Raw genomic sequence first — 23,907 nt, 5'->3', positions numbered from 1 at the left:
TGGAGTTGCTGCGCTAATTCTCCTTCATACAATAATTGTGCTTTTATTTCAAATATGGCATCACCTGCTCATTGCCACTAGGTGGCGGTATAGTTCATGAAGAAACTTTCATATTTACTGAGCTAATATGTCTGAGTGTGAAATTAGGTGCAGCTTGATTGAATTGAAAGAGGCTGTTGGTCCTTGGCAGAGCTCTGCTCTCAGTTGAGCACCGTTTTAGTTGAATCTGTTTTAGAGGCTGTTGGTTAATTTAATGGTCATTTTGGAGGCTGTACATTGTGGAGCTGCTGTTCAACTTAGTTGGATCATACTGAAACATGTTCCTAATATTTTGTCAACTTATATTTCTATAAAAGGGATGATTGATATTCTTGAGGCTACAAAGTGGAGACTTTTGATTTTTAAACCAGTCAAATTGAAAACAGAAAACATATCACAGGAAATGTTGTAAAGGCACAAAGTCATAAACTCCTATGGATCAGGGAATCCAAAGTCAAAACTTTTAGATTCTTCAAGCAGTCACAAAGCAGCGGATGTCTGTAGTGCACTTTGACACACTGATTTTTTTTTTCCTGTGCACATGTTGTTTTGTTTTCTGGCTCTATTCTTTATTCTCTGCTGCTTTGCTCAGGTCACACAGAGAAACAGAGATAAACATGTTGAAGAGTGTTGTTCACACTCCAGGACAGTAGGTGGCAGCAATCAGGATGTCAATGACTCGCTACCTGTAAACAAAGAAACAGGAAGTGGTTCTTTTGAGAGGAAGAAAATGTGCTTTAGTTTATTTTCTGAATTTCAGATGTGGATCAAACCACATTTATTTCAGTTTGATTCTTAGTAGTTTCACTTGAACTGACAGTTGAGCTGTTCTTAGAGGTTAAATGAGATAAAACAGACGATTTGAGTTCAGCTATTCATATGGAAATACCGCATTGCATGATGGGAAATCTAGCTGCTGTTCATTAAATAAAAGTCAGTCCTCTCTGTCAGGCGTTGTGCTAAACAGTATCGTGCGTATGGACTTGCTGCTGAGTCCCAGCCCCCTGCAGCCTGTGGTTCAGTGGATGTATTGATAGTCAGCACCGTCAGTCATGATGGTTTGTGTGTGGAACAGTCTCCTGCCTGTGAGCTGTACAACTCATACTTACCTGGCAGGGGAGACACCATGATCAAGAAGGTGGTTCACCCAGGGCGAGGCTCAGCCATTGCACTCCGGTTGTGCTGACCCCTGCGAATTCCCCAAATGTGGGAATCTCGACTGCATAATTTCTGGTAGTGGGGGACTGCGTTCGCGCTCTCCCCTGATCAAGTGTCTAAGAGAACAATCTGCTGCCTCAACATCAGAACAGCTGAGAAGAGGCTCTTCACTCCATCAGCTCATGAACCAGGAGACACTTCACTCTCACTACAAGTCCTTCCTGCTGCTGCTGCTTCACACCCTGTTTTCTTTGGTCTCAGCAACTAACCACACTCACATCACTTCCTGTTTCTATCTCCATTATTTCCTCCTGCTGTGAGTTACACACTGAAACATGAACTTCATGTGTCCGTCACACTTTGTTTGTACTGCTCATATTCACGGATCGCACTTTGTCTCATGGATCTGAACAAGGTGCCACATCCTCTGTTCTTAACCCTCGACTAGTGTGAGGGAAACTACCTACAAGTCTTTTAACAGGGAAATACTGAGAAACCTCAGAGTCACATGTGAGAGATTCATCTCCCAGGACGGACACAAGAGCAATAGATGCTGAACACATCCACTAAATAAAAGTTTTTACAACAGTGATGAGAAGAAACAGTTTGTAACATGAGGGGAAAGTGTGTCAGTGTTAAAAGTATTTATAGATAAGAAAATGTCTGATAGAGATGAAGCGAGCAGCAGCGACTAATGAATTCAAGAGTAATTGTCAGTTACAGTATGTTGATGAAATGTGTTGTTCATACTCCAGGACAGTAGGTGGCAGCAGTCATGATGTCAGTCACTCACCGACAGTAAACAAAGAAACAGGAAGTGGTTCTGTGTGTGTGTGGGGGGGGTGCTCTGTGAGTTCTTTTCGTTTTCTCTGAATTTCAGATGTGGATCAAACCACATTTGTTTCAGTGTGATTCAGCTTTGATTCCCTTGAACTGACAGTCGAGCTGTTGTGTGTTTTAGGATGTAAATTAAATCAAAGACGATTTGAGTTCTGCCTTTCATATGGAAATGCAGCATTGCATGATGGGAAATCTTCCTCATGAAATAATGTGACCAATCTTTGTATAAAACACTTTGTATTTGTTTCTCTTTCAAATGGTTGGATTCACAGTGATTCAGTGACTTTTGCTCGACTGTGGTTTGTCATATTTTGTTGTAGTTTCACTGACTGTGTGTAGACTGTGAGTTCAGACCTCAGACCTCTGAGAGAGAGGGACTGTGAGGAGAAACAGGAGGTTACCTCCGACCTGTCCTCAGTATCGCTTCTCGGCCTTTTGGCTAAGATCAAGTGTAGTATCTGTTCTTATCAGTTTAATATCTGATACGTCCCCTACCCGGGGACCATATATTAAATTGATTTTTGGAACAGGGAGATGGAATAGGGGCTTGCTCCGTCCACTCCACGCATCGACCTGGTATTGCAGTACTTCCAGGAACGGTGCACCCCCCTCTTTATGTATAACATTAAACTGTTTTGTGTTAGAAGTGTAGATGATGTGACATCTGTTGAAGAGCTCATAAACTATGAATTCACAGATTTCAAAGATGTTAGTGTGATCCACTGTGTCACTGTGATGAGAGACATTTTCATAGAAGACTTGTACAACATTAAAAACATATTTCATTCTGTTGTAACTACTCAAAACTCCAGTTATCCACAGATGTCATTTCATAGATTCAGACTACCTTGTCATTCAAGTCACTTCATGATAGAAATCTACAATTCAGTAGGATTATCATTTATTAGAGTATACTATAATCTTTCATCCTTGGCATAAACACAATATAATTCTGACTAGTCATAAATACTACACCATACTGACTAGTTCAAAGTTAGTTTAAGGTGTCTTGAATTGAGATGAATTTCAGACCTCTTGAAATTGGACTATTGAGCTGCTGTTGAACTTAGTTGGATCATACTGAAACATGTTCCTAATATTTTGCCAACTTATATTCCTATAAAAGGGATGATTGATATTCTTGAGGCTACAAAGTGGAGACTTTATTAGATTTTTCTACCCCACATATCACAATGAGACATTTAACTCAGCAGTAATGTGTATTATTATGTGTATTCAAAGAATGCAGGTTATCGATCAAAGTGCAATTCCTAAAACATTAAAATGTCAGTTGCAGAAAATGAATAGAACATTTTTTTTTTTCATCATAAAAAACATGTGAACAGTTCTGAAAGAAGAAGAGCTCTTACATCAGTTTCATTTTGATATGTTAGACTTTTCACAGGCAGTGGAAGAAGCTCAAAGTACCAGAAGTCTGAAGTAAACATAAACACAGTGAGATGTTATTATCCCTGAGATTAAGCAGTGTACACAGTTTAAATTCAGTAAGAGCTGCACAATTTTCACACCCATAGATATCAGTCCTCCAAATGTGATGTGTTGTAATAATGGGGATTATCCGATCAGTGATTCCAAAAACACTTAAACAGACCAGAGAGCTGAACTCTGACATCTGTGGTCACATGTTCATGTTTTAGCTCCTGTGTCATGTCACTGTTCCAGACAATATAACTGAAGACATGTGTCCTCCACCAGAGAGGATATGTCGTCCTTTCCATTTGTGTTTCAGCAGGATTAAACAGAAACTACCAAATGTATTTCCACAAAAGTCAAAAAGGGAAGATAGGATGTGAAAGAACTTGTGTATCTGGACAAAGGGTCAGATCCAGGAATTTCTTTCATCACCTTCTTTGATATTGTGACATTTTGAGTGTTTTCCCACGAGGGGATAATTCCTGGATCTTGATGAACAAATAGACGACTAACAACTGAGTTTGAGCACTTTGGTGCAGCTTGATTGAGTTTAAGGAGTTTGAGGACTGTTGGGCCTTGGAGGAGGTGTGAGATCTACTGAGTGACAGAATGAATTCCTCACTGAGCATTATTCCCCCGTTACAAGTTTAACTTTGCTTTGAAATGGAATTGACAATCTCATTTAAAAAGTACATTCTCCCACAATCACAGTACAAATAAATACATCATTTTTTCTTTGGTTGAAAACCACAAAACTGTAATTTACACACGGTGTCAGTTTCTCAAATGTAGTGTTGTCCAGGTCGTGGTCGCTGTGTCAGTAGTTGATCACATTGCTCGCTGTCGGAGATTAGCTCCCTCGCTGTTTCTACTGCCGGTTACATCGCTGTTTCCTGGCAGCAAGGGACTGAGCTCTAAAAGTAAAAAAAAAATGTTTTGCATGATTCTGATTCATCATTTGTGGTTCACAGGTAAAATAAACCAATTTAAGTTTCGTTGGCCTATTTTCAAACTTCACTTACAAACACCTTGTTCATACAAGAAACTCAGTAGACAATGACCAAACTATATTTTTCACCAAACCCCACATAAAACAGTTAACATGAAAGATTTGAATCTTTTTTTAACTTTGTGAAAAAAGATTGAGTCAATTTCTCAAAAAGTAAAACACAAACAAAAAAACATACAACCATATATTGTGACTCTTCCAAAACACTTACTGTAAATGCTGCTCATCGTTTTACAACTGCTGCTATCTTAACTACTATTTACTACATCCTGTGGACTTACTTTACTTTACATGAAGTATTTTTGCACTCAATCCATAGTTGCATACTTTTTTTGTACTATGTTTCAAGTACTTAATATGTTGTGTTCCTTATGTTTTGTCTTCTTAAGTTTACACAGGGGATCGGAGAGAAACCACAGTTCAATCCCGTCTGTGTCCTGTTCATAGCAGAATAGACAAAGTTGACTTTGACCTTTGTTTTCAAAATGTGTCTGTGATCCTCAGTGGAGCAGAAACCTCACAGTGAAACACTGAAGGTGAAACTGAATGTTATTATATGACGTGCAGTCACACTCCTGGTGTATTCTGGGACACAGCCTACATGCTCAGGAAACAGGTTTCGTTAGGTAAAGGTTAATTGGCACCACTGTCTTTTGCTTGGTCCACACCCGTCTCTCCATTTCGCATTCTTCTCTCCACATTCCCTCAGAATAAAAACTTCAGAATGATCTGGTACAAACGTCGGACATGTCTCCATCCAAAGTCCAACTCATGTTACTTTTAGAAGTTGCATTGAGGAAACACAGCAATATTGCTGGAGTGGATTTGTAATAATTAATATTAACCAAAGTCATGTAAATGAATGTAACATAGTTTGAATTAAACGATCAGGTAAAGTAAAACACACTTTGTGTCCCACCTTATCCTGAGATGCTTCATAGAATGTGTATACGGTTGAAACAATATAATATCAAGACTTTACTAAAAAACATTAATGACACCAGACTGATCCTCTGATAATACCCTCTAACATTCAGCTTAAAATTATGACTCTACTCTCAAAAGATTATATGTCTTTGTCCGTTACATGCCCATAACAATCTGTTGAACGATACTATGATTCTGTTGAACATTATTTCTTCTCCTACCTTTCATCTCAGTTTCCAGGATCAGGCGGTTGCAGTTGTTCTTATGCTCTTCAGTGTCGGTTGCTGTGGGGCTGTTCCCAGAGGCGGCTGCATTTGTTTTTACTTCATCCTGTTTCCCCGGAGCGGTGGATTTATTTCCATCCACACCGTCCATCTTCACTAGATAGAGAGTCTGCAGCAGACCCATGGCGTCAAAGTTTTCTCCTGAGCATTCACCTCGTCGCCTCAACAGTTCCAACACCTACAGGCAACATGAGACACAATGATGAAAAAATGCTGTTTTAGCTGCTGACGTGAGGAACTGTGAAGAAGAAGAAGTCTGTTTTAGTGATTCAGTCATTATTCTTGAAGTAATGTGAGAGTTCTGCCAGCGCCATGTAGAGCATTTAGTTCCCACTGAGAGTTCACACAGAGTAAATTTAGTAAAGTAAAATGTGAGTGATTTCAAACAGACACAGAAACTCAGACTAACACGAACACACCTTGATGTATTTATAAGACTTCAGCTCACTGATGTTCTCCTCTAGGAAGAGCAGGTACAGGGAGAGATCGTCCCACTGGCCTTCAGGGTCGGGCAGGACGCTCACTGTGGGGAGGGACTGGTAGGTTTCCAGGAATCGGGCGTGTCCGTGGCAGAAGAGCGGACGCAGAGCGGCATAGATCACCACAGGAATCAGTGCGATGAACAGGACCAAGTTAACAAGACTGGAAACAAAAGAAGACACTGCAGCTTTCTATGTAGAGAGGTTCATAAATATGACAATCTAGCTGAACAAGCACACATTAATTAAAACATGACCTATTTGGCCGAGGTAATGACTCTCCTCTGTTTCTACGTTGCACTCCACAAAGAAATACCTGAGCAAAGAGAAGACTCCCACGGCGACGAGCTTACACTGCACCTTGTCGGGGATCCCAGGGTCAGAGGCGAGGAGGCCGACACGGAGCTTGCATCCGAACTCGTCAGTGACAGAGGCCAGGCGGAGGTAGTAACCCAGGTAGACGCAGGCACAAACCAGGGTGACGAGAGTCAGGCCGCGACACAACAGGTAGCGAGTCAACATCCCCCGCGAGCAGCGCTTCGTCATCATGAACTTCTCAACCAGCGGGTAATTAAAACAGCCCTCGGTCGGATCGCTGGTCCAAAGGATGAGAGAATACAAAGAGTTAGACTTGTCAGGTCAACAATCAGGAAGTGATGATCAGGAACAAAAGAGGGGAAATACTCATTGCTCTGTTATAAAAGTCTAACTGCTTCAAAATAAGGCAAAAGTTAATCCTTCACTTATTCCAGAACAAAACAGTCGTTACATAAGATGAACTGAAAGTCCAGCTCACCAGTGTGTAGAAGGTCAGACACCATCCAAGTTATGTTACAGGGTTTAAATAATGAAGTTGTTCATGTTAAGCTCTCAGTGTGTGTCTCTCTATAATGGATCCAGAACTGATTCAGGATCATATCTGGCATTAGATGGATTTGGGAACCAGCCTTCAACACAACACAAAGGGTATTTCACACACTGCCCACACTCCAACTAGTTTTCTTAATCTAATGTTCAATCTGAATCCAAACTCTTCATTCTAAGAGACACCTGTCTGGTGTGAGCAGTCCCGACGTGGCCATGCGCTTGGCCAGAGTGACGGCACGATTGTAGCAGCGGTCCAACTCCTCCAAGATGAAGCCGAGGTCCGAATGCAAGAGGGGAGCAGCGGTAAACCTCCAGAACAAGGCCGGGGTGTACATCAGCACGGCCACCAACAGCAGGATGTAGGGGAAGAACTGGAGAGGACACGGGTTGATGGTTCATTCACTCATGTTATCGTCAATAATATGCAGCGGTTGATACAAGAGATACAAATACAATCGTCTGCACCAAAGCCTGGTGGTCACTGAGTGGAACAGAGGAGCTACACCTTTATGTAGCGGAGGTATACAATGAACTGTAAAATGTATTTTATAATGATAAGGATGATGCTGATCTTGGTGCGCTCCGACATCTGAAATCAACAAAACTGCTCGCCCATAATTTAATGTTACCTTGTGTTTATACTTAAATACACCACAATCAACCAAATCACATTTACACACGGCATAAAAGTCATTGTTCAGGTGGAAGTTGTGTTACATAGTTCTTTGTGTGTGTGTTTGTGTCTGTGTGTGTCTGTGTGCATGTACCTTGTGAAGCCACAGAGGTAGAGTGTGTGTGTGCACGGCTGCCCAACAGTACGAGTCCACATAAACCGCCTGCCTCCAGGAGAAGTTCGTGGGAGCAAAACAACTGATCTGAGTACCTGAAAGAAACAGAGACACAACACAGACACACAAACATACGACTGAGTGAAAAGTTGTAAAAGATCAAAACTGATTTTTCTCTCCTCCACTGAGGAGCTTGTGTCTGTCAGTCGGCAGCTGAGACAAAAACTCCCCGAGCGCACTTCTCGTTTGAACACCTCCATGTGCAGACTTCTCTCAGGGCTGAAATGTGAGTCGAGCTGCTCATCAACACTTTTCACACAGAGTTTTTGAAACTTGAATTCATGTAAAAGGTTCAAAGTTCATAGAACGATAGATCTAGTTTTTTTTCAGAGCATGACTGAGAGCAGCTTAAGTCTCCTTCCTGGAATAACCATGTAGTCTGGACCTGGACCAGAACGGATCTGGTCTCACAACAGACTATTCGTTGTCTGTCTCTGTGTCTCCACTCACCGACTGAAACTTCTTGAGCAAAGGCCAGAGAGATGAGGAGGAGGGGCAGGCCCACTGCCACACAGGTCACCATCTTGTCCACAGCCAGCTCGGTGCGGACGCTGCGGTATCGAACCTGGTTCGGATCCTTCAGCAGAAAATCGCTGAATACGTACTCTGTAGCCACGTGGGCGATGGCCATCTCGCTGCTCCGCAGTTAACTGCAACACGCAAACAAAAAACTCCTGCAGGGACAAAAAAACAGGAAACTCTGATGGTCACCAGCTGTGGAGCAACATTTACACTTGAGTCTGGACCAACTCACTGTGGTTTGTCTGTTTGCAGGAGTTGAAATGAGGTTAAATGTTGATTAGAAACCACAGAGTAAGAAAACATCTCATGACTGTTTCCACACAACAACACACTCCTTTGTTTGGCTGGATTACAGTTCAGTGTTGTGGGAGGCATCACTGTTAGTTATGATATCGAAAAACACTGATGAGCAAACTATCGAATCAAATCTAATTTTATTTGTATAGCCCAAATTCACAGAACACATTTTGCCTCAGCGGGCTTCACGATCATCCTGGACATCCTGTCGTCTGAGGAGTTCACTGAACATGAGTTGGATGTTTTAGGGAAAGTTTCTTTCAAAGCTTCAAAACTAAATAGAGACATTTAACTATTCGTTCTCACTCAGAGCACCAGACCATGTGCTGACCACAAACCACTCAGCTGAGACTTTTCAACTGAGAGGCTAAAGATGTGAAACACTAGTTTAGGATTTGTAATTCTTTTATCTGACTCGTCAGAAAGAAACCAAGCGTCAGTGTGAGGTCTGAGAGCAGCAGCAGATTTACACGAGTGAACAGCAGCTGAAACTTTTCACGGAACAAAAGAACAGTGAGGTGAGTTGACGGTGAAACACCGGATGAGGAACCTGAACTCACCGGGTGCAGTCAAAGTGTCATGGCGGCTGTGAGCTCGAGCTGCGTCTGGTTTTCGGGAGACGAACCAGTTTGGATCCAGATTCACGTGAAACCAAGAACACAAGTTTTCAAACCGGTTTCAAAACAAACTTCTTCCGTCTCACACTAACTTCCGGTATCTTCACGTGCTAATCCACAGCTGGGATTTTCCAGCTCTAGTGATGCATTCACGCATCTCGTAAATTTGAATTTGAACATTAACACAAAAAAAACCACACAACTATATATCAAATAAAACAAGTGGACAAACAACAAAACACAACAACAAGAACACAAAACCAAACGAACATATATTAACTCAAAACATACAACAAATGAACTTTGTATCTTCGTATCTGAACGATTTAAATCAAAGTGAAATCCAGAAGAAGAAACTTACATTACTCTATTTTATAACCCCACATTTACTTTATATTTTAATTATTATTATTTTATAATTCGATGTAGATTTCTCATTATGCTGAAACACAGGAAATGACTATTTTTGGAAAGTTTTTGTCAGCTGCTTAATTAATGGGTGAGTTATTAATGCTGCCAAAATATAAAAAATAACTATATATTTAAATAACTGCAAACTAAATGTGTTGTTACAAAATAAGACAACACCTTTTTTATTTAAATAATTTAATCTTTTATTAATTTAAAAACTAATTTTGTTTATTTTTATGTAACATGTAATCCTTCTGATGTTGTCCTCTGAATTAGTATTAATAACATTTTGCACTGTGAGAGAAAACTAATCAACCAATAGGTGGCGAAAAAACTGAATGTATAAAAGTACAATTAGAGTAGAGAAAGTATGATTGGAGATGAAATAATTTCTGTTTTAAATGATTTAATAAAAAGCTGTTTTGTATTTCAATCCAACTCTGACTCATAGAATGAACAGTGCTGCACTTTATCTGGATTTATTTATTTATGCAGTTGTGTTTCTGTTCACTGGTGTGTGTGTACAGCTCCAGGTTTGTGTGTAAATAAAATAACAAGCTGTACTTTGGATTCATCTCAATTTGAATCCTGAGAGATGAAATAGTTTCTGCTCAGTTTATTCTGGAAAAACTGAAACTGCTGGGATGTGCTGCTGTGTCGCGGTGCATTCTGGGCATTTTCTCGCTCTCCCTCCCTGGTCCTCCCAACTTCTCGCGGCTGCGTCAAGCTCGAGTTTATTACGCTCAGTGACACCGGAACAGGAAACGAGTCACAAAAACAAAAGCCTAAAATGTGCATCACATGAGGAAAAATGAAAGAATGTTTAAAAAGAAACAACACAGAAATAAAAAGTCTGTAGACTGTCATCCAGCTGTGGATGTAACAAAGTACATTTACTTTACTCTACGTATTAGAAGATACTGAATTTGATGTATACATGAGCTACTATATTTAACTTTATTGTTTGAATGTTCTTTTGTTGTTTTATTGCATTGCCGAGTATGATATGTGATTTCAATATTCAAAATAATGTTAATTATTATTATATACACTGTTGTACCTGACTATACAAGTATGGTGTACAATATGTGTATATTTAGTGTATTACTCTTCACTCATGTTGTATGAAGTTGTGAATGAAATGAATGGATAATACATATATATACAATTCTACTTGTTCCTTCAATGTTTACACGGAACTTTAAATCCTTAATGTTTAGATTTCCCTTTGCCGGAACCCACAGCTGTTGGCTTTAGTGTGAAAGTGTTCTCCGGAAGTCACCCCCGTCCTCGCCCCGCGGCTCTTGACGCCGGTGGCCGCCTCGCTCCATTCATTTCTCCCACACACACACACACAGTCGCATCCAGCAGTGAGCCCCCCCCTCCCGTTTCTCTCCGCCTGGAAAGATGGCTGCTCCGGCGGTGGTGAGGAGCTCCGGCCCGGCGCTGTGCCCGAGCTTCGCGGAGGTCTGCTCGTTCCTGGAGCGGTACGGAGCGACGCTGGATCTGCCCGAGATGACTTTCCCGCAGATGGAGCGGTATCTGCGGGACACGACGGCAGGTGAGCGGCCGGTGGCGGCGGCGGCGAAGAAGTGGTGGAAAAGCTGCGACACTTGAAGCAGAAGGGGGCCACCACCACCACCACCACCACCTCCTCCTCCTCCTCCACCTCCTCCACCATCATGAGGAGGAGGATGTGTGTGTGTGTGGCCCAGCAGCATCACACCGGGACTTCAGTCACCGAGCTCCTTTCACTTTCTCACCGGCCGTGGGGGATTTTAACCCGAGTCACAGTCGTGTTTCTCCGTCGTGTTTAGTCCAAGTTCGCCCGGAAACATCCAGGCAGAGGGGGGACGTAGCTGCTAACACGGAGCTAACCCCTGCTCCCCCGAACCCCGCTCGCCTCGGCCCGTGTTTCCTGCTGAACTTGGGTTAAACGGACCCAGACCGGGGCTCGGCGGTTAGCTCGGTACAGCGGGGGTCGTAGCCGGAGTCGAGTGACGGTTCGTCGGTTTACGTTGTCACGGTTGTTTGACTCGGGAGCGGGAGCCGTGATGCGGCAGCAGCAGCACCGGGGCGACCACACACACACAGCCGGGGCAGCGAGCTCCGGCTCCGGACTGTTGTCAGGTGTAATTTGTCACCGGCCTTGCCTCACTGGCAGCCGGGCTGAGATGACATCAGTGTCCGCTGGGTTCGCGGGTCGAGTGTTTGTTCACGGAGACGACGTCTCCTCGTCTCGACGCGTGTTTGTGGCGGAATCAGAGATTTTAGTAAAAACTGTGTTTGTTCATTTATTATTTATTTATATTTGTGGTCGAGTGGCTGTCATGTGTGCGCATGCGCAGGAGCCAACTCCGGTGGCTAGCTAGTTAGCATCAAGCGTTTCCTTCCAGCTGTATTTAAAGAACACAAACACACACCAGCGGGTGAATTCATGAATTAGATCGTTTATCAGAAACACGTTCGTCTCCAGGAGCTGTCGTGTTGGTGTCTTTCTTATTATCTTGGTAGTTTCCACCACCGCCAGTTCTGATGACTGGACCCTAAACACACCGAGGTTAAACACACCAGGTTGGTGCTTATAGTCTAGTTTACTGTTAAATCCATCTGATAGTTTTACATCGGCAGAGATTTAATTCTGTTTAACGTTCTCTGATGATGTGAAAACAGTTACTGTGGAACTGGAATTTCCTTCATATTGAAGTGGTCCTTAAACGTCTCATATGAGGCTGTTTTCTGTGGTTGTGTTTAAAGTCTGTGGGATTTTTGGGACACCACAGCATCACGAGGGCAACCAGAGGTTTATTAGTGACACCTGGTTAAAACTGCATCAGCCAAGTCAAGTTACTTGATATATAATCATTAATAATAATTACACATTGTGATGCAGTGGTTAGTTGCCTCATACAGGAAGGTTCCTGGTTTGAATCCCTATGGCTCATTTGTTTGTAGTTTACATGTTCTCCCTGTGTTTTGTGGCTTTTCTCCGGCTTCTTCTCACGGTCCAAACATGCAGATTGGGGTCAGGTTCACTGGAGACTCTTTTTGACTGTAATTGACTGGGATTGTGAGAGTGGAGGTACTTTGTCTCCGTGTGTTTGTCCTGATACGCTGGCGATTCTTCCAGGGTGAACTCTGCCTCTCGCCCAAATACAACGTCAGCTGGTGTTGGCTCCAGCTCCCCCTGCGACTCTCAAAGGATACGCAGTGTAGATAATGGAAGGATGTCTACTGCTTTCAACAATGTAAACAATTTTACAGGATTGCAGATAAAAGCAAATACAAATTAAATACACATGACAATCACACATTGAAATGTGAGGTAAATGCTGTTCTGAAAAGGGTTTTCAGTAGTGTTTGAAGGTGGACAGTTCAGTGCAGTCTCTCTGGTTTGTTTGGGGAGAGTTCCAGATGGAGGTGCAGCTGAGTTTTTGTTGAAACTGTTAAACAGGTGTTGTTTCAACTGTGTGATCATGTTGTAGACCTTTAGTTTGCGCTGCTGTTCATCTGTATTACATTACAAAGAGGTGTGTCTGTTGACAAGCTCATTAATTTGAATGGGTTGGACAAAACAAAAGGAACACCTGTCAACATAAACACACCACACATCAATGGAAACACGATGCATCCGAGCAAAATGAGCATAAAGTACAATCAGCACCATTTTAACACAGAATATTGAAGGATTGGAGAATTATTATTTTGCAGGACAGTTGTATTAGACTGCATTAGTTTTATCTTGGTGTTCCTAATAAACTGACAGCTGAGTGTAAGTTAGGATCCAGTAAGTACACTAGGTAGTGCATATAAAAACACATCTTGTAGTGTTCCTCCTGTTGGTGCTCATCTTGATGCATTTAAAATCTGCTAAATTCGCTCATAAGCTCCAGAAACAACCGGTTCAAGTCTGAATGAATACTTGAAGTTGCGTTTGAAAGTTTATGACAAACAGTATTATGTTTCTAATCACTGTGTCTGTGTTTGTTTTATAGTCCCTAAACCCCTCGTGGAGCTTCACGTGAAGCTGCTCAGAAAACTTGGGAGGTCTGTAACGACAGACCGGTGGGAGAAGTACCTGGCTAAGGTGTGTGTGAGAGAGTGAGAGTGTGTGTGACTGTCTCACTAACTTTACAGCCTCACCTTCTGATATGAGAAAAGATTTAATTAGACAGAGAACTTGACTTGTACATGGTGACAGTATCTAATCATTGTTTCCTGTAGGTTTGCCAGGAGCTGAACAGTACTTGGGCGTGGGAGCTGGAACAGAAGGGCTACCAGGATATGTCCATGGAGTGCAAGTCGAGCATCCTCAAAGTACGACATGACCTGTTTTTACTTAATAGCTTAATTCAGTGTTGACTCCTTCAGAGGCCGTGCTCTACACAGCCCATGAAGTAGGCAGTCTTTGTGGGCTGCATAGACTGCCAAGGCTAAACTAATATGAAACTGACTGGTCTTCAGAAGATTTTCTGAGAGGCATGGAGCCTTCATCTCTTTGGGGGTTGCAGGAGGCGTTTGTTGGCTTTGAAATGGGAAACTAGTCACACTGCTCTAACACAATTGGTCTTCAAATGCAGCCTCAGATTTAAGACACATCTAATGTACCTAGTGGGAGTGAAACTTCTGCAACCACAGTCACCTTCTCTTTATCACCTCCTTCCTTCTTCTCTTCCCTCCTCCTCCTCTCAGTATCTGTGCGAGTGTCAGTTTGATGACAACCTGAAGTTCAAGATGGCAGTTAATGAGGAGGACCCGGAGAAGATGCGTCTGCAGCCGATAGGTCGGGACCGACAGGGCCTGATGTACTGGCTTCAGTTGGACCACGAGCAGAACATCCGGCTGTACACGGAGGAGCAGGACGATCTGGACGGATCCACCTGGCAGTGCATTGTCAGGTACAGTGTTACTGTGGCACCAGCAAAACAAATATATTTAGAACATATGCGAATGTATGCACCAACCTTGGCTTAGTGCAACATTAAAGTAGATTCCTCTTCACTTCTGAAAGTTAAGTATCTGTCTGTGCAAGATGATAGACTGCAGTGTCTTATCCGTCCACCTCATTCTACATCTATTCCAATTCTACTTCTTTGTAGTTCTCTATCTGGTTTGAGCCTCTTTTCCAATCTGTGTTATCAGGACTCGTAACGATCTGGCTGAGGCTCTGGACCTGTTGAAGGCTCAGATCAGTCCAGGCCTGAATCAGGAGCGGGACCAGAACCAGGCTGGATCCACTGTATCCAGGAGCAACAGCCCCACAGAGAAAGGTGCAGTGAATGGAAGAATAAAACTAAAGATATCTCGAATTAAAAAGGAATGACAACATCTGCCAAAATGTTTACAACTGATATTAAACAGTTACTGAAAAAGGCTTTTATTGTAAAATCTGATCTTAATTAAATGTACTTCCTCTGTAGTATCATCATCATCATAATAACACTGTTTCATTTGTGTGTGTTTGTCGTGATGATTTAGGGGATGAGGTAACAGGAAGTACTGACCCCGAACCCTCCAAGAGCACAGAGGAACCCGCTGAGAGCAAGAAGGTTGACCCCATAAATGAAGAGAAACCCCTCACACCAGGTACAGAGATAAAAAAATACAATTATGAATTAGCTAAATATAACCTGTTGAGTGAAACAGCTGTCAGAGGAAAAAAACGAAAAAATAGATTTGGCCCATACCAACCTCAACAGTTTTCAAAACAGTGTGCACCAGCTTGTTGAATTGTCAGTGTGACACGAGCAAACCGGAACCTGCCAGATACAATACGTTATTATGCATTTTCATTGGATTCTCATCTTTTATGCCAGCGGATCTTCTATTGTTCTGTCCTTGTCACGATTTCTGTCTCGAGAAGTTTATTTATTCAGTCATTTTCTGTTTTGTAGTGCTAAAGGAGGAGCAGATGCAGTCAATCAAGGGGGAGAACACAGACGCTGAGGTAAAAGAAAAGAGGACGGACCACAAACCCCCTTTGTTCGATAATCGGGTCAGCACCATCACCACCATTGTCAAATCTGAATCCAGGGAAGCAGACGCTCCCAAAAACACTGTGTCGGTTGTCATGGCACCATGCACAACTGTGATAAAACAGGAAGTTAACAAGGAAGAGGAGGCAGGGCGGGCCGTCGTCAGGAGCAACCAGCAGGCAAAGATACCACTGAAGAAGAGGGAGCTGAAGCTCGCAGAGAGCTACCAGAGCAGCCACCTCAACAACAACAACAACAGCAGCAGCAGCAGCAGCAGCAGCAGTATTATTGTGTGTAACCCCTCAGTGATCCAGAGCAAGGACAGTCATGGGAGAGAGGGCAAGTTACTGAACTCTGTAGCACCCTCTTGTGGTCTGGCTATGTCACAGCAGCAGCAGTTAGTGGTCAGTGCATCGAAGCAAGAACTGACGAATGGGAGAGCGTCTGTGCTCCTGCCCCACAAAGACGGACAGAATGGAGTCATAGGGGTCATAGGTCAAGTCGGTGTAATAGGTCATATAGGGGTCATTCGCAGTCCGTCTGAGCGTCACAGAGCCCCTGGCGCTGAGCAACAGGAACCAAATGGACCAAGTGTAGAGCACTGGGGCTCCAGAGTTGTGGAGGAAGAGCGGGAGGTGAGCCGGCAGTCAGTGCTGGTAAGGAAGGGACCTGTTGAAGGTGACACGTCGGTAACAACATCCTCCGCTCTTCGAACACCCGGAAAGCTGCCAATGACATCTTTAAAGTCTGATCAAGCGCCTAAAGCTGCAGAGGGAGAAGTGGATGCTGTTAGCATTTCTCCACTGTCTCAGTCCACAGAGGAACCCAAGAGACAGACGACAGAAGACCTGTGTAAAATAAACACAGAGGAACCGTCAGAGAAGACAAAAACTGCGCACAGCAGTCGTCACCAGAAAGATGATGGCGTGGACGAGAGGGAGGAGAGGAAAGGAGAAGTGTCTGGGACAGAGGAAGGAAGTAAGGATTACAATGAAAAGAGTAAGAGCACTTTAGGGAAGATGGAGGCAGAATCAGGGGGCGCCGTTCCTCCTCTAAAAGTTGAACAGAGAAATGAAAAGGACCACCAGGGAGACGTGGTCAATGATGAGCTGGCTGCCCAGGTCAGGGTTAAGGACGCTGGGCTGCGGTCAGAGGGGAAGCAGGGTCCCCTGGAGGAGGCATCCTCTGAGCTCCAGAAAGAAGGAATCAGGCTCAAGATTAAGATTCCTCCCCACAGGAGAAACAAGTTAAGGAAAGGTGGAAAAGAGGAGGAGAAAGAGAGGGAGCAGGAGGCCCAAGAGGAAGGGAGGCAGCTGAGGAGGTCTGCCAGGATTTGCAGGTACGTGTGGAAGTTATTGAAAATATATTCTTTTCCCATTGTAATGTCAGATACAGCTGGTTTGATTCGGACACCTTTTTTCTTGAAGATCATCTGCTTTGCCAACCTGCAGGCCGAGCTCGAAGGCGGCGGAGAGCCAGAGAAAGAAACCACAAAAAAAACAGGCACTGACTCCCAGAACTAGGGAAGAAGAAGAGGAGGAGGAGGATGAAGAAGAGGATGAAGAGGAGCAGAGCTCAGCTACAAAGAAAGACATAAAAGCAGAAGTGGCCGGGCAAATTAGAAAACGAAGGGTAATCACTCTCTAAAAGTGTCCTGAGAGGGAATCTAACAACTTGTTCTTTCTGTTTGACAATTTATTTTCCTCTGTTGCATTTTCAGGGAAAACGAAGGCATCGACGTCCCCGATGGTCCAACATTCGTTCGAAGAGACGTAAACTGAACGAGGGGACGGAGGTGGAGGACAGAGGGAGGAAACGAGAAGATGAGGACAGCGAGGGAGGGAGCGACTCAGAAGAATCCTGTAAATCAGAGGAGATTCCCAGTGAGGATGCCTGCAGTCACTGTGGCCTGCCCAACCACCCTGAGCTGGTAACAAGACTCCTACAGATGTTTTCACACACTTCTGAGCTCTGGTATCATTTTCACGATACAGGACTCAATAAATGACTTTTCAAAACTAGTATTTCTTCATACCTGTTGTTTAATGACTTACTGATAAAATAAAACTTCTGATCCTTTGCACACATTTATCACGAAGGCTCAAGTAAATACACAATGAAGCAATGTAATGGCTTTATTACTTATGTGTTGTTTAACGCAGTGATGTGTGGGTTCAAGTTTCACAGCTGTCGCGTGTGCGTGTGTGTGTGTTCTCTCTCAGATCCTGCTGTGTGACTCTTGTGACAGTGGATACCACACCGCCTGTCTGCGTCCACCGCTCATGTTGATTCCAGATGGAGAGTGGTTCTGTCCGCCCTGTCAACATGTAAGCTGTGTGTGTGTCACACATCTGTTATCAAACTGTAAAACTATCAGTGTTAGTTATTCAACAGTTAGTTATTGTTTTGTTGCCTGAAGATATGAATGTAGAGCTGATTTCTTGATTAAAATTGATCTTCATTTAAAAGTTCCAATATCATAAAAAGGACGAATCGATCTTTTAATCAACACCATTTTCCAGGAGTGACATTTTACACAACAGAAGCTATAGTGAGTTTGGGAGTTGCCTCTCATCTCAGTGTCTGAACACAAATATGTTTTTGTACAATGAAATATCCTGAGCTGAACTGATCTAGAATCAGAAATCGAATCGAGACCTTGTGATTCTGAATCCAATCAATTTGAATCCGTTTCGATTCCCGACCCTCATGAATTGTTTTGGGTTTTTTTACCCTTCAGAAACTGTTGTGTGAGAAACTGGAGGAGCAGCTGCAGAATCTGGACAGTGCTCTGAAGAAAAGAGAGAGAGCCGAGAGGAGGTACACACACACACACACACACACACACACACACACACACACACACACACACAGACACACACTTATAATAACAATAACATGGGTATTGACCCTCGTCTCTCTCCGTCTGTCCAGGAGAGAGCGTCTGGTGTATGTGGGAATCAGTGTGGAGAACATCATTCCGGTGAGTAAACACTTTTGAGCAGTTTATTGTTATATTGAGTTTTTAGATGATTTTAATTAGTGGAGATTTTCATCGTTATAGAACGATACACAACAACTCTGGTATATTAAGTTGTTGTGACGATAAAATGAAATGTGGTTTCACAAACTGTTGTAACTGTGACAAGGAAATTAGCGGTTTCATGCCTCATAAGACTTTTCTTTGAACAGTTGATTTATCAGATTTATCCAGAGAAACAGAAGTTTTTTTATTTTACTACTTTAGGAGGGAGACGAGGAAGAGGAGGAGAAGTCAACAAAGAAGAAAGACTCCAAAAAGAGTAAAAATCTGGGCCGAAGATCGACCAGAACCAGGAAGCACATCAGCTACAGGTGAGGGGGAGGGGGGGGGGGGGGGGGGTTCAAACAGTTGTTGAGTTCTTCTTACGTTTGCATATTAAACTCTGTGGATTCATTCTGCACAGAATCTAATCTGTTGATTGTCTCTGGTTTCAGAGAGTTTTTGAACAGTGGTTGGGTCTGAACTCATTTTAACACACGACTGATTAAGTCCATCTTTATTTTATTTAATCTTTACTTTATCCATTTTTATTTATTTACAATGATTTGAACTCTTACAGTATCAAAAGCTGGATTAATAATCTCATCATGGAAACGTGTGTTTCAGGTTTGACGACTTTGACGATGCGATCGATGAGGCTATAGAGGAAGATATCACCGACCTCTGTGCTGGTGAGTGAACTGCAGCGTTCGATGGTTTCTCATCGTTTCCTGTCTCAGATAGAAACAGAGTCTTCTGTCTGTGTCACTTTTCTTCTTGTCATTCTTTGTATATTTGAAAAGTGTTGTGTGTCACTACTCTCTTGATCAGGACTCTCTCAAACATGAGACTCACCTGGTTAAATCCCGACGTTAGGTTTTGTTAACTCAGATTTTTCTGATGTAGGAACAGAGCGCAGCAAAGACGTCACTCCCATCCTGTCAGAGGACAGGAAGGAGAGCCAGCGGCCAATCAGAAGCCAGGCTCGTTCTGTCAGGAGCAGGAAGAAGAGGAGGCTGAATGACCTCGAGAGCGACAGCACGGCAGCTGAGAGTGAAGATGAGTTCATGCTCAGCAACAGGTAACACACACACACACACACACACACACACACACACACACACACACACACACACACACACACACACTCACTCACTCACTCTCTGTTCCATTTTTTAAGTTCTCTTTATTCAGTATCCTCCTCTTCCTCTTCCAGCTCAGAGGATGAAGACTTCGGTGCGTCTGGGGCAGATGACGATGAGGAGGAAGATGAAGATGGTGGCAGCGAGGTGGGCAGTTGGGACAGTGCGACCCGCCCCAAGCGGGCGTTAAGAGGGGTTCCCAAACAACGACCCAGCAAGATCCAACGTAGGGGGAGGAAACGACAAAGGCGGCGGCGAAGACACTCCTCCGAGGAAGAGGAGGAAGAAAGTGAAGAAGAAATAGGTGAGTGCACGAGTCGGGGAGACTGTCGGGCTGTCAGGCTCCTGCAGAGTTCATGAGGTTTAATTTATTTTTCAGTTCCTAATAAGAAACACGGTCTCTCTCTCTCTCCGCGTCCTGTCTAGACTCCGATCAGTTCAGCGACATGACTGACAGCGAAACTGAAAAAAAGAGGCGGGGCCTGAGGCGCGGCCAGCGGCAGCAGGTCAACTACCGCGAGACGTCCGAGTCGTCGGACAACTCCAAGGCCTCCGCCAACAGGAACAAGGTCAAACCACGCGGCCGGCCACGCAAGGAGCATCTCTCCAGCGACTACAGCGATGGTCAGTCAACCTCAGTTTCCTCACTTTTAATTTGAGGTCAAAGTACAAACCTTTCAAATATTCATGTTCTGAATCATCAGCTGGAGAAAAAGATAGTTTCCATTCAGGTGTCGTTCATGTGAAGGATAATTCATAATAAAGTTTCCTCACAACAAGAAAAAGAATCAAGAAGAACAAGAAATAAATAAATATGTAAATCCTGGAAATGAGATGAAAAGATTAAATCCGCTCAGTTAATTCTTCCTCTTTGCTTCTCCTCCAGTGTCGCATTCTTCCAGAGACTCCGCGGAGGAGGAGGATTATGAAGACGAAGACGACGACGACCAGAGACGGAGAGTGAACAGGAGGAGGAAAGAGGAGAAAGACCACTGGAGGAACAGAATGAAGGAAAAGCGGAGGAGATACAGAGACGAGGAAGACGACAGAGAGAGAGGGAGGCGGCTGAAAAGGAAACTGTTGGAGAAGGAGGAGGACAAGCGGAGGAGATTAAAGAGGACAGACAGAGAAGAGGAGGACCTGGAGAAGATGGGCAGAGGAAAGAGGAGAGAGATTCTGTCACAGCAGCGGCGCAGGCGGCTCGCTCAGATGCTGAAGAAACGACGGCCTTCGACGGACGATGAGGACGAGGACGAGTCTGAGGACTCTGAGTCATCGTCGGAGGAAGATCGCCCGGTCCGCAAAAGACTCAACCGCATCGACTCGGATGATGATGATGATGACGACGATGATGAAGAAGAGGAAGAGGAGGGAAGACAGAAGGTGACGACCAAAAAGTCTTCAGCAGCAGAGAGGAGGTCCGACAGCGATGCTCAGGAAAAGGGAAGGGGCCGTAGTTTGTCTCCGTCAAACATACACCGGACCTCCAGAGGCCCAGTGAAGCCCGGGACTGGAAGTTCCACAGTACCCAGGGACAATGAAGCTTCGGGCAGGCAGGGCAGGCACAACGGCCCCCTCCATCCAGACCAGGAGGAGGAGGACGAAGAGGAGGAGGAGGAGGAGGAGGAGGGCCAGACGGACTCATTAAACTCTGTCCAGAACAGTCCGCAGTCATGATGGCTGTTTGTTTGAATAACGCTCGCTTATTTCTTTTAGTTTCTTTTTTTTACCCACAACCCACCTCTGAACAGGATGTCCCCCTCCCTCCCCTTTCTCCTCCTCTTTGCTCTCCCCCGTCTTCTCCTCACTGTTGTATCGTGGTAGAGTGCTGTCCACCATCGCGTGCTGCACCTCACAACAGAGACTCACGGGTGCCCTCGTCCTCACGTCCGGGACCGGCAGCACTTTGAGTTTCAGTGGACGCACTCGAGCGGCCGGAGGTTGTTGGGACCATTTCCCAGAGCTTCGTCCTGTGTGTGTGTGTGGGGGGGGGGGGGGGGTGTTGTACCTCATTCTTAGCACTTCATCATTCTCATAGCACTTAATAACCGAGCAGAGGGCCAGAGTCAAACTGAACACTTCGGGTCGGATCAGGAGACGAGACAACAACAAACACAAACACTTTTTAAATGACACAAACTTATTTTCACGTCTTCAGAGAGATTTTGTGTTTTTTAGTTAAGTTTGAGAAAAATCAGCTTCAACAAGTGTTTTCACCGTTTCCTACAAATGAGCCAGTTTCCTGAGAGACGTGGTTCTAACAAGGATCTGGATCCTCTCTCTCTCTCTCTCTGCTCGGGCGGTCAAATCACTTAAACACGCGGTGACTCAGAGTCTCCGTGTTTTTTACGTCAGCGGAGGATTTTCCTCGTTGTTCTGGTTTGAAGAAACAAATCTCAGATAATAAAATCAGAACCATCGACACGAGATGTTTCTCATTCAAGTCCTGGACACGATTTAATGTGGTCAACAGGAAACGATCGTCCAGTGGAACCGGTCAGAAGTCGAGGGTCAGAGGTCGGGGGTGAGAGGTCGGGGGTGAGAGGTCAGGGGTCAGAGGTCAGATGTCAGGGGTCAGAGGTCGGGCACAGGACCCGGGTCTGATTAAACCTGCTCCTCTCAGACGATCACGTCACAGCTCGTTCAGCTGGTTAATGTTTCACAGGATTAAAAAATAATCAACATCCACGTCGAGAATCCATCATTTTATTTTTCACAGAAACTTTTCTCATGAGTTTATTTATCTGATGTGATGAATGTGAAACATTTTAGGTTTTATGACAAAAAAGAAAATTAAATTTGATTATTCGATGAACTGAATCTTACAGAATTTAAAATCCTCTTAGTTTTAGAAACACTTGTTGAATCCAGACTCTGAAACTCTTTCGGAGATGATGAATCACGTTGAGCTGAAACTCTGGATCCGCTTTGATCCGCTTTGATCCACTTTGAGTCCGGGACGTTTCCTCCCAGTGTTCGGTGTCACACCGGCGGCCCGTTCGTCCCACACGTTGTGGGCGGGAGACGTTTGCTGTAAATACTTTGCTTGTTCCCTGTAAGATAATAGATGTTCTGTTCTTAGTCCTCTTGTAAAATATAGTGTTATATTTTCTATATGAAGGAGAGGAGTTGAGACGCTGCTGTGGAGGACGGACGTGTGCAGACTGACGCACATCTTCATCTGTGTTGAGACTTCGTCAGGTTTGAAACAGAAGTTTGTCTTCTTCAGCCTGAGTTGTACATGTCCAGAGGTTTTTAAACATTTCCTAAACCCCGAGTTTTTAAAGAAGGAACAAAGCTTTATTTTTTTGATTGAGGCTCAGGGGAGGAAGTCAGTCACCAAACAAACTTTTTATTTTCTCAGTCGTCATCTCAGCTGGGAGAAGTTCTTTCACGTCACTGTCGAGTCACTGTCGAGGCTTTAAAAGATTTATTCTGCTGTTCACGATAACGTGAAGGTTTCCGACCTGATCCCAGATGTTTCTCTTTCTTCTGCTCCTTTATCAAACCTCTGAGATTTCAAATGTGACCAATGAAGCGTTTATTAACTTTCACGTGATGACATCATCACATCAGTTACAGACGGATTCACCCTTGAAACTAAAATTCATATTTTACCCACATTTGACTTTTTCTGCAAAAACTACAAATGTGTGAAAATAAAACAAACACACAGAAAATACAAGAAGGTGACGAGAAGGGAAAGTTTAACTTCCTGTTAAATTCAAACTAAAAGAACTGATGTTCGAGGACGAGTCTGATCTTAAATTCAACTTTTCTTTGATAGAAACTTGATTTGACCAGATTTGAAAATGTTCTTGTTCTTTTTCACGTCACATCAGGACACGGTCATGAAACTTTTATAAAAAACCAGAAACTAAAAGATCATTTTCAGTCTCTTTCTTTCGTTTGATGGAAAACGTCCACAAACTGACGACGACACGATGGAAACCAGAGACTTTAAAACCGACGTGTGAATCATTGTTGGATCCACTGAGCTGCTGGGGATGATTAGTTTGTTCAAATCATGGTCTGA

General features: G+C 43.7%; 2 protein-coding genes and 2 non-coding genes across 9 annotated transcripts; 3 read left to right on the top strand and 1 right to left on the bottom strand.

Moving 5' to 3' along the window:
• The first annotated feature begins 1,140 nt into the window (after positions 1-1,140).
• LOC138412112 (U1 spliceosomal RNA) lies at positions 1,141-1,304 on the top strand. The gene has a single exon (XR_011244620.1). It is a non-coding gene; the product is annotated as a U1 spliceosomal RNA (small nuclear RNA).
• Positions 1,305-2,456: 1,152 nt separating this feature from the next.
• On the top strand, positions 2,457-2,647 carry LOC138412116 (U2 spliceosomal RNA). The gene has a single exon (XR_011244624.1). It is a non-coding gene; the product is annotated as a U2 spliceosomal RNA (small nuclear RNA).
• Positions 2,648-3,175: 528 nt separating this feature from the next.
• On the bottom strand, positions 3,176-9,426 carry LOC109647920 (pannexin-1-like). Of its 2 annotated transcripts, none has more exons than XM_069533828.1 (8): positions 9,265-9,426; positions 8,336-8,559; positions 7,805-7,920; positions 7,221-7,408; positions 6,487-6,765; positions 6,111-6,333; positions 5,629-5,869; positions 3,176-4,385 (listed from the first exon to the last, which is right to left on the bottom strand). In XM_069533828.1, the coding sequence occupies exons 2-8, from the start codon at positions 8,514-8,516 to the stop codon at positions 4,300-4,302; spliced, it is 1,314 nt and encodes a 437-aa protein (XP_069389929.1). In that variant the 5' UTR covers positions 8,517-8,559; positions 9,265-9,426; the 3' UTR covers positions 3,176-4,299. The 2 variants fall into 2 exon arrangements, with proteins under 2 accessions (XP_069389929.1, XP_069389930.1); XM_069533829.1 differs by having other exon boundaries at positions 8,336-8,556; positions 9,261-9,392.
• A 1,598-nt stretch (positions 9,427-11,024) lies between these two features.
• Positions 11,025-22,292, top strand: rsf1a (remodeling and spacing factor 1a). Of its 5 annotated transcripts, none has more exons than XM_069533822.1 (18): positions 11,025-11,293; positions 13,728-13,819; positions 13,957-14,049; positions 14,425-14,630; positions 14,875-15,002; positions 15,211-15,318; positions 15,627-17,046; positions 17,159-17,339; positions 17,428-17,637; positions 17,930-18,034; positions 18,448-18,527; positions 18,642-18,690; positions 18,955-19,061; positions 19,357-19,421; positions 19,642-19,810; positions 19,946-20,175; positions 20,298-20,495; positions 20,758-22,292. In XM_069533822.1, the coding sequence occupies exons 1-18, from the start codon at positions 11,140-11,142 to the stop codon at positions 21,546-21,548; spliced, it is 4,386 nt and encodes a 1,461-aa protein (XP_069389923.1). In that variant the 5' UTR covers positions 11,025-11,139; the 3' UTR covers positions 21,549-22,292. The 5 variants fall into 5 exon arrangements, with proteins under 5 accessions (XP_069389923.1, XP_019961068.2, XP_019961067.2 ...); XM_020105509.2 differs by having other exon boundaries at positions 19,636-19,810; XM_020105508.2 differs by having other exon boundaries at positions 17,135-17,339.
• Positions 22,293-23,907: the final 1,615 nt, after the last annotated feature.

Source organism: Paralichthys olivaceus, chromosome 11 (genome assembly GCF_024713975.1).
Source record: "Paralichthys olivaceus isolate ysfri-2021 chromosome 11, ASM2471397v2, whole genome shotgun sequence".
Classification (NCBI taxonomy): domain Eukaryota; kingdom Metazoa; phylum Chordata; class Actinopteri; order Pleuronectiformes; family Paralichthyidae; genus Paralichthys; species Paralichthys olivaceus.
Note: the sequence above shows the minus strand (reverse complement) of the source record. Positions and strands in the feature narration are given on the sequence as shown.